General features: G+C 34.8%; 1 protein-coding gene and 1 long non-coding RNA gene across 28 annotated transcripts; both read right to left on the reverse strand.

Moving 5' to 3' along the window:
• Positions 1 to 235: 235 nt before the first annotated feature.
• On the reverse strand, positions 236 to 11,103 carry LOC111210902 (putative nuclease HARBI1). Of its 27 annotated transcripts, none has more exons than XM_048758938.1 (12): positions 4,237 to 11,103; positions 4,111 to 4,131; positions 3,888 to 4,009; positions 3,738 to 3,792; positions 3,495 to 3,570; positions 3,111 to 3,254; positions 2,972 to 3,026; positions 2,795 to 2,870; positions 2,659 to 2,721; positions 2,417 to 2,572; positions 2,202 to 2,279; positions 1,813 to 2,115 (listed from the first exon to the last, which is right to left on the reverse strand). In XM_048758938.1, exon 1 carries the CDS (start codon positions 6,517 to 6,519, stop codon positions 5,251 to 5,253), a length of 1,269 nt encoding a protein of 422 aa, XP_048614895.1. In that variant the 5' UTR covers positions 6,520 to 11,103; the 3' UTR covers positions 1,813 to 2,115; positions 2,202 to 2,279; positions 2,417 to 2,572; positions 2,659 to 2,721; positions 2,795 to 2,870; positions 2,972 to 3,026; positions 3,111 to 3,254; positions 3,495 to 3,570; positions 3,738 to 3,792; positions 3,888 to 4,009; positions 4,111 to 4,131; positions 4,237 to 5,250. The 27 variants fall into 27 exon arrangements, 24 of the variants coding, with proteins under 24 accessions (XP_048614895.1, XP_048614897.1, XP_048614894.1 ...); XM_048758940.1 differs by having other exon boundaries at positions 3,888 to 3,955; positions 4,111 to 4,134; XM_048758937.1 differs by having other exon boundaries at positions 4,111 to 4,134.
• A 313-nt stretch (positions 11,104 to 11,416) lies between these two features.
• LOC106398076 lies at positions 11,417 to 15,960 on the reverse strand. The gene is made up of 3 exons (XR_007324157.1): positions 15,261 to 15,960; positions 14,095 to 15,153; positions 11,417 to 14,012 (listed from the first exon to the last, which is right to left on the reverse strand). It is a non-coding gene; the product is annotated as an uncharacterized LOC106398076 (long non-coding RNA).
• Positions 15,961 to 16,260: the final 300 nt, after the last annotated feature.

Genomic DNA, 16,260 nt, shown 5'->3' on the forward strand with positions numbered 1-16,260 from the left:
TATATGAAAGACAACATTATCTTCTTCTCAAGAGGAGCTTACCAAAGACCAAAGAGAAAAGAAAGGTAGAGCCAGGTCCTATGGTATCGCTAAGAAGTCTCGTCTTTGGTGATTTAGTAAGGTAGTAGGCCAAACAGATTTTCAAACATTGAAATGCTAACTGAGTCTAGAGATTTCAACAGCTAAACAAAGAAGATGTGGTTGCTTAACTATGCTCAACAGGAAGCACAAAAGGAAACAAAAGTTTTGTAGGAACAAATTTTACAGGAACATAATTGAGACACAATACACCTAGGGATGTTAACTTAGGGTAAAATAACCCAGCCCAGCCCAATCCACAAATAACCCAACCCAGTTTATACCCAACCTGTAAAAACCCAGAAACATCAAAGTTGAAATCCAAACCCAAAAAATAACCCAATAGGGTATAGGTTTACCGATGGGTACCCAAAATATTATCTTATTTATTCTAAAAATATCATATAAAATATTAATATCATTAATGTCAGTTTTAATATATAAACAAGATTTCACAATTTTATAAAAAAACTTGTTTTGGCGCAAAAACTCGTTTACGATTTTGGCGGGAAAACCCGTTTTCGATTTTGACGAGAAAATCGGTTTTGCGGTTTCGGCAGGAAAATTCGATTTTCCGGTTTTGGCGGGAAAACTCATTTTGTGATTTTGGCGGGAAAACTCGATTTTGCGATTTTGGCGGAAAAACTTGCTTTGCGTTTTTGGCGGAAAAACTCGTTTTTGCGATTTCGGCGGGAAAACTCGTTTTTCGGTTTCGGCGGGAAAACTTGGTTTTTTGGTTTCGGCAGGAAAACTCGTTTTGCGGTTTTGGCAGGAAATTTGGGTTTTGCGGTTTTGGCGGAAAATTTGGGTTTTGCGGTTTTGGCGGAAAAACTTGTTTTTGCGGTTTTGGCAAGAAAACTCAGTTTTACGGTTTTGGCGGGAAAACTCGGTTTTGCGGTTTTCAGTCGGAAAACTCGATTTTAAGGTTTTGGCGGAAAACTCGGTTTTGAGGTTTTGGCGGGAAAATTCGGGTTTGCGGTTTTGGCGGGAAAACTCGATTTTGCGGTTTTCAGTCGGAAAACTCGGTTTTGCGGTTTTCAGTCGGAAAACTCGATTTTAAGGTTTTGGCGGAAAACTCGGTTTTGAGGTTTTGGCGGGAAAATTCGGTTTTGCGGTTTTCCGAGAACACTCGGTTTTGCGGTTTTGACAGAAAAACTTGGTTTTATGATTTTGGCGGAAAAACTCGGTTTTGCGGTTTTGACAGGAAAACTCGATTTTTCGGTTTCAGCGGGAAAACTCATATTTTGGTTTCTGTGAGATAATTTATTTTTACGGTTTTGGCGGAAAAAACGTTTTTTGCAAATTTTATATAATTTAATTAAAATGGTGAAAATATAATAATATAACTGAAAACCCATGGGTACACCATTACCCTTTTATATTTACCCAATATAAATATGGGTTTCAAAATTAATACCCATAATCGACCCAATAAATCTTAAACGGGTAAAAACCCAACCCATTATTAGTGGGTTTGGGTAAACCCATGGATAATTACCCATGTTAACATCCCTAAATACACCTCATAAAATAGAAAAGAAAACAAAAAGCGTCAATGTAGCTGCAATCAGACAGGCTTCCGAACATATTAGTAAGTAGGGTTGAACAGACCTTTACATCTTACACTGGGCAACATGGTATTTCAATTCAGAAAGGAAGAATGCATAGGAGAGAATCAGGTGATTGCATTTATTACATCACCATATAATTTAAAGGAATTGGACTATGCCACAGTAACAAAAGATTTTAGCATATCAAATGTGAAGATAGTATCCGAGGCCTCCCTAAAGAGACACACAACATCATTTTCTCAAGGAACTAAAATAAAGCTTCGAGGAGAAGAACATTAAGCACAAACAAAATTTTTGAACAGTGCATTAGTTTCTTAGACATTTCATCCAAGGAGAATAAATGGCTATAAAGAAACTGGAAATAACGAATAAGAATAGAGAGAGATCATACAGATGCCGTAAGGATAGAGCCAGTCAAACCCCCAAAGAGAGATCCCTTGCTACCAGAGTCGTTATATTCAGTATTCTAGTAGAGAAAATACAAAACCTTTAGTGAAATTGACCAAAAAATCCAAATATAGAAACATGTGTGTCATGAGATCAATAACTTACAGGCGAAGAGGCAGCCTCCTAGAAGAAGAACAGCTGTTGGGACCGTGATAGATGATTTTAAACAGCTTAAAGCCATCACTGCATTGCGAGTTGTTAGTAGAATCAGTTAAGTCAACTTCTAAATATTCCAGACTGTAATGTTGATACCCTAACTTTTAATCAAATACTTTAACAAAACCAGGAGATCTAGAAATAGAAATAAAGATGGCACTCACGATATCAACTGAAGTATCAGGATGATGGTGACGGTGATGATGATGTTCATTTGAGTTTTTGTTCTCCTCACCTTTAGTTTGACCATGCACTCGGCCTGTATTGTCCTTCTCTGGATCTACTTCCTTCATAGTTAGTATTCTCCGTGCAAACTTTCTCTATAGTGAATAAGCAGTCGATTTTATAAAAGCTATAGTTTGATTCCATGTGTGTTTCAGTTAAAGGTTCTTCAGGGATTACTTACTGCATGTTCAAGAAGCTTAACACGCAACCCATTTCTCCAGTCTTGCTCGTTATTCAATGTAGTCTGCACTGAACCCATTAATTACAGCAGATAAACACACCCATTCCTTCCGAAGAGGCTAACTAAAATATCATACCTGTCGGGTAACTTTTATTTGACACTAACCGCATTCTCAGCTGTCTCCCTAGTTCCATATTCCAAAAAGCATGTAACTATAGCCATAAGAAGAAAATCCAATTATTTACGTGCACATAAATTATAAAAAGACGTTATTGTTATTCCATATAAGAAAATACTTCGTGAAGTTCCTTACTCTGGTTTGGATGAATTTGTCTTTCTTACAACCCTTCTCTGATTCTTCAGCAGCACTTGGATCACATATGGATACACTTTTAATACTAAAGTAAGAATTGTTCTAATCAATGCATAAATAGTTATAGGAAGGTACGTACTTGACAACTCCTATGGTGTTGTGGTTATTGCATTTATAGGCAGACCTATGATGTGGCTACTCAGGTTACTTTTGTTTGACATTCACTGCAGGCTATGAACTTGGAGAACACCATCAGTCCAGTGAAGCATTCAAAACTCGCTACCTATATAAGTGTAATGATAATTAGTTATTGGAAGGTAAATATAAGAATTTGTTAAAGTGAGAAAAATGAAGAAATCAAAAGGGACGATGTTCAATGACAAACAACGATTGCATATGGTGCCTACTAATATGCAATATGCAGGTCTGATCATGTACTAACCTGAGGATTCGTGGCCGAGGGAAGCTAATATTTAGCACAGAAGACCAAAAGGAAATAAAAACAGAGGAAAGAGGGTCTTACAGAGTTGGGAAGATGGGGGGGACGTATATTCCGACGATCGGAGGAATCACAGATTCCACCGCCACCATCACTTGACCTGTTGCATGTGATCAAAAGAATTTATACCATGAATTTCATATATTGATTTTACAGAATCCATACCTGCAACTTATATAAGATAATAATCACATTCTATACATTATTAAGCTCTTACCTTACCCATTATAACAAAATAAGATAGGGAGAAAGGGAAGGGAAGATTACGTGGTTGTACTAAGCATCTGAGAGACTCGGAATAATCTTTATCCAGTTTATGCAGCTCCACAACCACACATGTACCAAACAGCTCCAATTTAAGCATGAAAAAATTTGGGTTAAGATTAAATGGGAGTCGTGAGGGAGAAAGATATGAACCTGGTGGTGAAAAGCTTGACGGATTGATTCCAATACTTGATTGATTTCAAGTAATCTCACACGAAATCCTAGAAGACCAACGAATTCATACATAATCCAGTTCGAGATCTCTTTGTTAGACACTGTAAGAAGACATGGATCAAATATAAGATAACAGAAATTGGAAGCTTATGTGTCTATACTAAGCATCTGAGCAGTTTCGAGAGAGTCGGAATAATCTTACCTTGTTTCTGCACATCCGAACCTACTAAAAAGCTCCGACGAATGCAATGCATCATACAACTTCATAAGGGGAGATGCATGATATTGAGAGAGAGAGAGAGAGATAGAGAGAGAGAAGAGATGGAACCTGATTGATTAGGGGAGGCGCATAGAAGCTTGCACACCTGCTGACCCCAAATCCAATGCTTCGTTTCTTCGCACTGATCGAATCCTTACTGATTAGCGCCGAGATGGCGGAAGAGGAAGGAAACTGCTTGGCCCGTTGGCTTGGTGATTGAATCTTAAAATTTTGCAGTTATGTATTTGTTTGAAACATTGGATCTAAGGGAAGAATACGAAGAGAGATTGACGGTGCAAATAAAAAGTGATGGCAGGATTTTCGTAACAATTTCTATTTTCCAGAGAGCCGAAGGAAGTAGAGAGGAAACGTGTCACTATGTTAGCAGCTGCCATGTTTTGATTGGTGGATTTTTTAATCTTACGTGGAGGGTTTGAGAGTGGAGGATATTCCATTTTTAGTATTGTTAGATATTGGGGTTGATTGGTAAGTGCTGTGATTTCATTTTTTGACTGTAGAAATATTACTGTGGTTTTTATTGCTTTGGCTTTAGATTTTTAATTTTTAAAAGTCTTTAAATATGGGCTGTAGATTTTTGTCTCTGCAGAGAAATTGTAAAGATATAATTTCAAAGAAGTGCTGTGGATTTTATAAAAAAGCTGTGAACTTAAAAAAAAATAGAAATCAAGATTGGTGTAGATTTAGTGCTCTAGAAAAAAATGAGGCTGTAGAGAGCACTCACAGCCACTACCAATCACACCCATTATATAGATAACTATACAACTGATAATTTTAATAGTATACACCATCATAAATTATAAAATTCACTCATGACATAGTAGTTTTAGACCAAATACAATGGTGATACTCCCACATGAGTCTTTAATCATATTTTAAGCTTTTTTTTTTTCAATAGTTAAGGATTCGGATCTAAAATACTCGTCCAATGGTGATCCCGAAGAAGGAGTCCTTAGGAATAAAATATTTTTTTTTTAAAAAAAAAATTAAAATTGAAATTTTATTAATTGCATTATTAAAAAAAAAGATACAATGATTGAATAATATTCCAAAGAGAACTAATTATTAATCTTGATTACCAAATTTATTCCAAATGTTTTCGATCAAATCATTCTTCAATCGATCATGAGTTTGCCTATCACGAAGATCATTGCAGTCGGGAAATGTATCATTGAACAATGTAGGAATTTCGTTTAGGACCTCCGAGGTTCTGGAAGATTCTCCTTCTTGAAAATCTGAAATATTAACCTGGTTTGTATAACCATCTCGTTCATCTTCAACTATCATATTGTGTAGTATGATACATGCTCTCATAATCTTCCCTATCTTCTCTATGTCCAATGTACGAACCGGGTTTTTCACAATCGCAAACCGAGCTTGCAATACTCCAAATGCCCGCTCGACATCTTTTCGGGCTGCTTCTTGCCATTTAGCAAATAACGCTTGTTTGGGACATTGAGGGAGTGTGATAGATTGGATAAATGTTGACCATTTTGGATATATACCGTCTGTGAGATAGTATGCCAACTTATACATGTGTCCGTTGACCATGTACCTTACCCTCGGAGCTCGACCTTCTAAAATATCGTCAAAAACAGGAGACCGATCGAGGACATTAATATCGTTTAAGGTACCTGGAAGACCGAAGAAAGCGTGCCATATCCAAAGATCTTGTGAAGCTACAGCCTCTAAAACAATCGTCGGTTTTCCGGATCCACGTGTGTATTGTCCTTTCCAAGCGGTTGAGCAGTTTTTCCACTCCCAATGCATACAGTCAATGCTCCCAACCATCCCTGGAAAACCGCGTTGCTCTCCAATATAGAGTAGTCGTTGAAGATCCTCCTTTGTGGGTCGTCGTAGATACTCATCGCCAAATAACTGTATAACTGCGTCAGTGAAATGATGTAAACAAGAGTGTGCTGTGGTGTCAGCAAGTCGGAGATATTCGTCAACCGAGTCAGCCGTTGTACCATAAGCAAGCAGACGAATAGCCGCCGTACACTTTTGTAGTGATGATAGACCCCACCTCCCGGTTGCATCTTTTCTCTGCTGAAAGAATATAAAGTTCTGCTTTAGGGCTCTGACAATACGCAGGAATAAATTCTTTTTCATGCGGAAACGTCTTCTAAATATTTGTGCCGAGTATGTCGGGTCTTCACTGAAGTAGTCATTCCATAACTGATCATCTCCTCCTTCACGGTCTCGTTCAATATAAGCACGGTTCGCCTCATCATCGGGTTGGTCCTCCACTATGTCGTTGTAGTAATCTTCAACGATTTCATCAACAAGTTCGTCTATTCTTTCGTCTAGACCATCGGATGAAGATGATGACATTTTGATACAAAGAGAAGCTAGACTTGAACTTGAACTTACATATGATCCGAGGAAAACAATGAGAGTAGATTACAAACTCTCTGAAAACATGAACTTGACTCTCAAGAGGAAACAAGTTTCTACTACACCGCAAAGACTACAACTACTACTTATAATACATATGCTAAAGAGAGTGACCCGTGACTCATACAACTACACCCGTGCTTCCTACTCCAACACCCGTGACTTCTACAGCTACACCCGTGATTCCTACTCCATCACCCGTGAATCCTACTCCATCAGATAAAGACCAAATGCACCCGTGACTCCTTCCCACATGCGAGTAACCTGTCAAAACATAGTGACAAGAGTTAGTAACCTGTCATAACCATTAAAAAACAATCAGTAATATGATATATTTACACAAACGATCAAGTACACAAACATTTCTACCTCAAAAGCAAGATTGAAAATAGATCATATCATTTCGGACATTAGTTTGAGCATGAGACTGTTTTCCATATCTGAGAGAGGTTCTTTCTTAGCTAGTAAACGACCAAGAAGCTTTTGTTTAGACAGTTTTTCCTTAATTTCTAAAACCCCATGTAGCCTCGACAACTCCTCCTCCCTGCCACTCTTCTTCTTCTTGGTACTAGCTTTCGCCGCTTTAACCCCGGGAGGTCTAACTTCTGGTTCGACACCTTGGGCTTCTTTTGTATCCACCTCCACAGCTTGTTTAAGGACCAATAAAATCAACAGCAAAGAATGAGTAAGAACAATTTAAAAGAAAAATAATCAAAAGCACATGAACGAGAAGGTAGCAAACCAACGACAAGGAACAAATACAATATCAAAAACAGTTAAGAAACGGCAATCGATTGAAACCCGATACGGTTTCAATCCGTATAAGACACAGAGAGGAGATCCGAGACCGATACAAACCAAAAACGTTTCGAAACCCTATCTAAACCCCCAAAGAATCCCGAAATCGATTTATCCCCAAATATTTTTGAAACCCTAATTTGAAAATTTTCTCAAATCGGTCGAAATCCGAGAACCAAACCCTTAATACAGAACAAACAAGATGGAGAGTGATCTCTAATCGATAAATCTACGAGTTAAAGCTTCGATTTACCTTACACGAGCCGAGGAAGAGAGATCGAGCAAAATCGTCTCGAAATCGCCTTTCTCTCGAGAAGAAATTTTTTTTTCGGCTTGGCTCGAGAATGATTTTTTTTTTCGACCCTACACAAACCAAAGACAAAATCGACCCACTCACCACGTGACACGTTGCTAAGGATTGAATCCTTAAGTCCGCTGCGACGGACCAATCCTTCGTCGATTTATCACTAATAATAGTATTTAATTACAATTATGCTTAAGGATTTGTCTTATGGACCGGATGAAATCCACCGTTGGACATGGTCTTACTTATACTATATTAGAGATCTCATGCAAGTTTTACTCTATTAATTAGTATATTTCATCTTATGTGAAACTTGAAACTCGGGCCTCCTAATATATAAATATTAATAAACTTATGATTAAACCACTGGTCTAAGCTGATTTCCTCTTGTGTTACATCTTTAACCCATTGTTTTCACTGTTAAGGAAATAGATTTTGGATTCAGAACAAAAAAGTAGAAACCAAAGAACTAATATTATATATCTTGAGGGACCCTTTGGGCCCAATACGGAGAATCTTGCTAACGTGTGGCCACTGGTGGGATTTACATGGGGTGATCACCAGCCCTTCTGGATGCCTCGGCGGGCTCCCCGGCTAAGCTCCGGTGGACGGTCATTGGCGCTAGTCGGATCTTTTCGAGGCTCTGGATACCAGGATCATCAAAAAAAAAAAATATATATATATATATATATACATATATATATTAACAGTAGGCCAAAAACAATTATCCTTTAAATCCTACAAATTTATGTTCTGTAGATATATAAAATTTTGGGATCTGTTAAATAATTGTAACTTTTTAACAAATAATTGTAACTTTAAGAAGTAAAATTTTAATTTTAACAAACAGCTGGGGTACTCAAGCATCTCTTGCAAGTTTGATTCAGCGCAAATCATCCAAGCCGTTAACTCTGTTTCAGCAGTTTTGGAACTTTATGGCATCACTGCCGAAATTAGCTCTATGGTCATCTCTTTTCGCTGGATCTCACGTGTGAGTAACAGTGTTGCTGATAGGTTAGCGAAACAGGTCCTGGCCGATGAGTTTGTCTTTATGTCTATCACCAAACTTTGAGATTCATTTAATATAAGTTTGTGTTAAAAATCAGCATTTTAATAAAATAACAATTAGTTATTGTTTTAGAATGATAATTTAATTGAATCAACAACATTTCTCTCAAGTTGGTTTATAAAACATCAAATCGAAGAATAATATTTTTATTGGGACCATAGACAATTTAATAAAAACTTTAATAACTTAATATTTATAATTAAAGAGATATATAAAGTATGTGTATTAACTTAAAACTTGAGATGCAAATTTGGGGGCAACACCAAATGTTTTATTGATTTATGCCTAGGACTGCCCATGATTCTTATTAGAGCTGTTTAAGTTGGTTTTCTTCTGATGAACCCCACAGTAGCATTGGATCTGGGCACAACCTAATAAAATATCGGCCTTCTTCAGAGACGTCAACCATAGCGTGCCTTTCATAGTTCGATTGGCTCTCCTTGTTGTTCTCGATGTCGACTCCTGGGGTTCTGTAATGGCATCACCTGCTTTCAAGGAAGAGCTTTCTCTTCTCGGTTCGGTCACTTGTTTTTCAAAGAGTTTCACTTCTCCTTCAGTTCTTCATTTCCCTTCTCCCAAGCTCTGGCAGATAACTTCTTCATTTACTTGCTCTCTCCACCGCATCCTTTGTGTCGTGCAGCCGGATGGGGAGCTGCATTTACCGGCTGCGCTTGACAGTAACTTGTGCTTTCACTTTCAGCGGTGTTTCCTCAGGTCTACATTTTTGTCGTCTGCTGCGTTAGCTTGGGCCCATTTGTCAGCTTCTTCCTCCTCTAGTGGAGCTCCGGAGCAACAGCTAGCCGCCTTTGTCGATCCCTGCTTGAGCCACTTCGGTGAGTGCTTGACTGAACTTGCCTCTAGCTATTCTCTTAATGGTCTGGTTACTCTAGTTGTCAAGAAGCTTGGGTGGGAAATTTAATTTGATGTCTCTTGTCCTATAATGTTTATTAACTTCAAGGTTCACCATCGTTGGCAAGCTTTGAGTTAATCTCTTTGTGTCTTGGGGTTTTTTTAAAACTTTTTGCGTTCCCTAAGATTCAGAATGGCTCTAGAGTAGAATCTGGTTGCGATCCATTTTGTAACCAAACATTCATCTTGATTAATGACATTTACAATTTAGCAAAAAAAAAGTTATTGGTCATTCGTTTTTAAAAATTCTGGAAGTTTTTTATATGAGTATAGATTTCCAAATTGCAGAATTTTTTTTATTAAGTTATTAAAAATGTTTATAGCTTCTAAAATTTCACATCAGGCCATGGCCCAGATAAATTCTGAATCAGAGAGGCATGTCAGAACTAGCCAACTAGGGTTTAAGAAAAAGAGGGCGATGGGTTTTAGGAGGAATCAATAAACGATGGACTTGCGTTAAAAAAAAAAAAAAAAAAACATGGACTACACTCCGGATCCTTTGGTCACAAGGAATGCAATGCAATGTATCTTTTGGTTAAGAGATTAATGAAAGTACAAATGCATTGTATCTTTAATTCGTTATTTTGACCTTAACAAAAATAATATTAGCGCACTAATTTTCAAAAATAAATAGAAAAAGTTTCAAAAGTATGTTTTTTGAAACTTTCAGAAAATTATCAAAATTTTATGTCTAAATTTTGTCCCTTTTGTTTCCCATTTTACTTATCATTCCAAACATTTTTTCAATATGCGAATCAGTCATTAGTTGCATCTTTACATTCAGAAATCGGTTTGATATTTCTATTTCCTACTGGAAATTTGACGGATTAACTCGAAACAACGATCTTCTAGATTTGTTAGTTAACAAGCAAAGCGATCTTGTAGGGGTTAAAAGACGAGAGTGCCTGCCCTTTTCTTTCAGGTGGGACTTTCTCACCCTTCTCAGGTCCTGCAATTCCTTATGTGTGAATCAGGAGCGGACGTAGGTGAAGACGTACGGGGTCACGTGCCCCCGTCTCTTTTTTATTTTCCTTGCATAATCTATACAATTCATGCAATGCTCCTCTAAACCTACAACTAAATATGCTGAAATAAAATTATGTGCCCCCGTCTAAATGGACTCCTACATCCGCCACTGGTGTGAATCAATGAATTTTTGTGTTAAATACTTGTAAAATGACAACTAATTTATGGTGATTTGGTTAGACAAAATTGGAGAAATATATTATACTTTATTAGATAAATCCGAAGTTGGACTAATCGTTAGTATTGTTAGCCTAAATATTAGTTGGATTTCGGCCCATACATTTTCTAGTTAATAGAGAAAAAAGAAAAATGCATCGTTTTATCTAGGCCTGGAACTTTTATCCGAGATCCGGATTCGATCCGTGATCCGATCCGGATCCGATCCGAAAATCCGGATATCCGGAGAGGCCGAATCCGGATCCGGATAGTAAAATGTTGGATCCGTCAAAGCCGAATCCGGATCCGGATATCTTGATTTTTTAGTCCGGATATCCGGATCCGTAAATTTTATTAATAACTATTTCAAAAATAGTAATATCTATATATAAAAACTAATTTTATTTAATCTATTTTCATTTTTATAATAGTATATATAAATTTTATGTAAATTTTGTAATATTATACATAGAAATAATTAAAAACATTATATATATTTTTATTTTTAAATTATTGTTAATATTTTATATATATTAATATTATTTTTTATTTATTTTAAGGATCCAAATCGAGATCCGGATATCCGCCGGATATTATAATTTTTAGAAGGATATCCGACACCCGGATATCCGCGAACCCCGGATCCGGATAAGGATAGTAAAATTATGGATTCGCCGGATAAGGATCCGGATCCAGATATCTTAAAATTACCCGGATACCCGATCCGTCCCAGACCTAGTTTTATCTACTACTAGTATTTTGGCCCGTGCTATGCACGGGCATTGCCATTACCATAAAAAAAATTTCACATATAATTAGTAAATGATTTTTAATATTATACAAAATTAATTATATAAATTAAAAATTTGAAATTTAAAACTGCATAGTAAAATTAAATTTTGTATATGAATATGATTTAGTATATAAACTGGTCAAACAGAACAAACCGATTAATTTAAATATAGTAGTATAATTATATGTAAATTATATAATATAAATAATTTATTTTATTGATATGATTTCGATACTTAAAATGCTGATTTTAGTTATTCAATTTTTTTTTTAAGTTAAAGGTTTTTTTTCTTTTTTTTATCAAATTAAATAAAATTTAAGTTTTTCGTTGACAAATATGTGTGCTACCATTTACTTATTTAATAATATAATGAATTACTATTTTCTTATTTTTATTCTATTAAGATATTATTATTAACTAAATATGGTTACTAATTATTTTCATGTTTTAATAAAGCCGATATCTAATCAAATAAAGTAAAATTCATAAAATGTCATAAAAGTGAATATATTCATAGTTTTTGGTAGTAACCGGAAAACCGACAGTATATAAACCAAACCAAACCAAAGTAGATATGGTTTTAATATGGTAGCTATTTTTTTTTAAACCAAAATAACGAAACCCAAAAAGCCGAACCGGAATTCGGATTGGAGATATACCTCATTCTGAAATTGTGGAAGCTGTAGAGATAAAAATAAAACTGTGTCTATTGATATGGTTATTGAGGATGCAATTGAGAGTGCACAACAAAATTATTTTTGATGATTCATAACTGCAGTTCAATGCACGGGCATTGCCAATAGGATAAAAATAAGATTCCATATATAATTAGTAAATGATTTCTTAATATTATACAAAATTAACTGTATAAATTAAAAAAAATTGAAATTTGAAACTGCTTAGTAACATTAAATTTGTTATCATTTATTTATATGCAACTGAATATATAAAAATTTAACTTTTAACATGAAGATGAGAATAAATTTAGGAAATTAGGTTCTTAGGAGTTGCAGAAATATTTGGGGAAGATCAAAGTGAAGATTATTTCCAATTGTCATTATTTTGTGAAAAGTCACTCACGTTTTCTTCTTGCCTTGTTCATTTTCTTTTCTCCACGATCATCACATTATTAATGGCTTCCTTTCTTATTGCTTATTTTCATGTTTCATATTTTCCTGTTAAGACATCACGTCTCAAGTATAAAGGGTATTTCTGAGCTGAGGTGAGCTATTTTGTAAATCTTATCAGCCTTTGACTAATTTAATTTTCAAAACTGATACGGATGCGGCTTTATTTCCTAGAGGTGGCATCGACACATCCATATGATCGCCACATCCTAGGTTCATGATTTTTACTATCTCTGTCATTTGTTTTATTAAATGAACGATTTGATAAAATCGAGGTAAATAAATCATCTTAAGTGTTACATATATATCAATATTAGGATTATCGGTAACATTTCATGGACTTTTTCATTAGGTTGTTTTCTGATTGTAAATTGTAACTTGATTCACAAATAAAATCTAAGATAGATAATCAATTTGAATTAGAGAAGCATGATCACTTGTATGCAGTCTAATTAACCCAAGACAAACCAATTTCATTGTTAAAATCAGCTGTACAAAGTTGCAGAGATATTTATAGATCCTAATATATACATAAAATCAAGGTAAGCTTAAGCATCAATGTGATTGACATGTGTTTTACTGCTGTTGAATTCTCTAGGGAATTCATTCCTACCGTTGAACTGCAAAAATACATTAAAACAATAAATAAGTTTAGATATTAAGATGAATAAAAGATCTATTTTACCTGAACTTGTTGCTCCAACAACTCATATGCCGATTTGTGAATTAGTTGAATGACTTCCCTGTCAAACATTACAAAAGAAGTGGTTTCTGTATGATCCAAGACTTTACAATGAACCTGATATCTGTGAAAATAAATTATAGTTTAGCATACTGACAAAAAAAAAGATGATATACATTGCTTAATGACAAACCTTGTTTTTGTAGAACAAACAATTGTCTCGCATCCGTCACATGAGAACTTATCCATTTCTATTTCTTCAGTTTCAGGGTTTAAGTAGGGGTTTACCACCAAGGAGCCTCAATTTTAAGTGCACATATTGTTGCATATCTACAACACCTTGTTTCCTACAGATAAAGAGAAAATTTAAATGAAATGGCTGCCTATGTAACTGATTAAAAAACTTGATGAAAGAGTACAAAATACAACTTACCTCATATGATGCTAACAGCTGAGAAATTGTTTTGCGATTGTCAAATGGAATATGATCCGAAGAAACTTGGGTACAATTTGACAAAGTCAAAAGGGAGCCAGATGATGTTGTCGACATAACATCTTTTGACATTCTAGTATAGTAAAGTAATATCAGAAATCAGAAATAGAAAATTATAATAGAATATGATTTAAAAAATAAACCGAACTACTTACTTTTCTTTGAATTCATTTATCTCAGCAATGTCAGAATTAATGAACAACTTTGTTGAAGCTTTCCCACTTTGGATAGTGAGTTTTCTTTCAAAAACAAATGACATACATTAATATTTGTCTTTTTTAATAAAAGTATAGTAATATGAACAGATTTACCATTATAAATATTAATTCTCATAAGACTGCAAAGCAGAACTATAACTCCACCAAAAAAGGATTGAACATAGGAATGGATGTCTTCAACATATTTTTTCCCAAAATATACAATTAATGATTGAATCACTACAAAAAAAACATGTTTTAAAAAACGGTCAATATCAATACACTTTAAAAAGCATAGTTACAAATTTCAAGAAAACTTACCCACAATCCTTGAGTTGAAAATTTAAAATTTTACATGGAGCATTACGAACTGTAATTTCTTTCAGATCGCAAGGTCCAACAATTTCTCCAATTACATCTGTGGAAGCAAAAAAGATTTCATAAATACATAAAACAAAATCTAAACCATTATATATAACTGTCGGTTAAATCACATACCTACAAAAACTTTCTCATCGTGCTTCTGTGAAAGAAGGTCATCAAAAGATATGCAATTAAAACGAAGTGAATCGTTTGGAATCTTCTCGCAATTCTTCTTAACGTGTGTTGACCAAGTGAAAAATATCTTGAAAGGATGTAGTGTTCCTCTGTAATTCCCGAGATTAGGAGACAACTTAAAGTTCATCAGAATACAACATTTTCCTTCTCCCAAATCGTCCTCGAACTTGGATATCAGTTTTCCTCTAATGCAAGCTTGAATACGATCTCCCTGTTAGAACATGATAGAACCATTATCAGAAGCATATAAACATAAACAACTCAGGATTCTATAATGTAACTTATCATCCAAAAGTATTAAATCGATTCCACCAACATCTCCAGGCTTAACGCCATTCTGAAATCGCCACATACGGACTACTCGAACCTTAATTTTCCAGATTTCGTTTTCAGAATCTGGCTTTAACTGAGCAACAGGAGTGAAGGCAAGCTTCATCTTGCTCATAGCTAGAACAATACCTGGAAAAAATTAAGATTAGAGTCGGCAATTTGATATAGGAAAAAATGGGGAAAGAAATTCAAGATTGCAGATTATAAAATCAGAAAAATCCAAAAGGTCACTATACCTTTTGCTAAAACGATAGTGGGTTTTTTCCGGCGATAGGTTTTCATATTTGTATATATAAGAGAGGTAATTGATGATAGAGTATCAGATCGTGAAGTTGATGGCTGGATTTACGGGATAGTGGGGAAGAAGGTGAAAGATATTGTGCTTGAAGAAAAAAATAAAATAAATTAAGAAATAGTTTTAGCGGATAAAAGTTGTACTCAGATTTCCAAACTAAAAAAGGGAGTTGTCACGTGTATTGAACAAATTATATCTTATTGGGTTTATGACAAAACCAAAATTGTATACAGTTACATATTTTTCAATAAAAAGATGTTTTCTTTTTTAGTTTTTAAAGTAAACAATTTTTTTCAAAAAAGAAAATCTTAAAAGACAGGTGTAAAAAATATTAGGTTTTTCATTGTCATTGTTAAAAAATAAAAGACAGGGTTATAAAGCATAAAATGACACAAGTAATCATTTAGAAAAAAAAATTAGGTTTTTCATTGTCATTGTTCTAGGATTTTGCTTTTGAAAGCGATTCAACATTTCTGCTATAAGGGTAAGTTTGTGACTTGTTATGAAATTGATCGTTGATCGTATAGTGATTTATGTATTGAGAGGTTTCTCCGAAACGTTGACGACTAAAATTGTGAAGAATCGTCATCAATTTGAACCCTTTTCGCAAATTTTATAATATGATTCTATTATGACATTTATGGTATGAGGGAAACATAAAATCATTAAATATGCACATCTTGGGAAGTCTGATTGATTACAAGTACTACTGTTATTTTTCAAATACTTTAGATTTTTGAATTAAGAAAATGTAAGAAGTCAATGTGGGTTGAAATTTACCGTGGTTTAACCGTGTGCTTTCTCGATAAGTATTGCAGAATGCACACTCGGTCTAACACACTCGGTCTAACTTTTATAGCATTTTGAAACTTGAAAAAATCATATCACTTTATTGTTGCTTATGTATCCAGTGATTAAAAATCAGTATAGTAGTAATTGGT

Source organism: Brassica napus, chromosome C5 (assembly GCF_020379485.1).
Source record: "Brassica napus cultivar Da-Ae chromosome C5, Da-Ae, whole genome shotgun sequence".
Taxonomy (NCBI): domain Eukaryota; kingdom Viridiplantae; phylum Streptophyta; class Magnoliopsida; order Brassicales; family Brassicaceae; genus Brassica; species Brassica napus.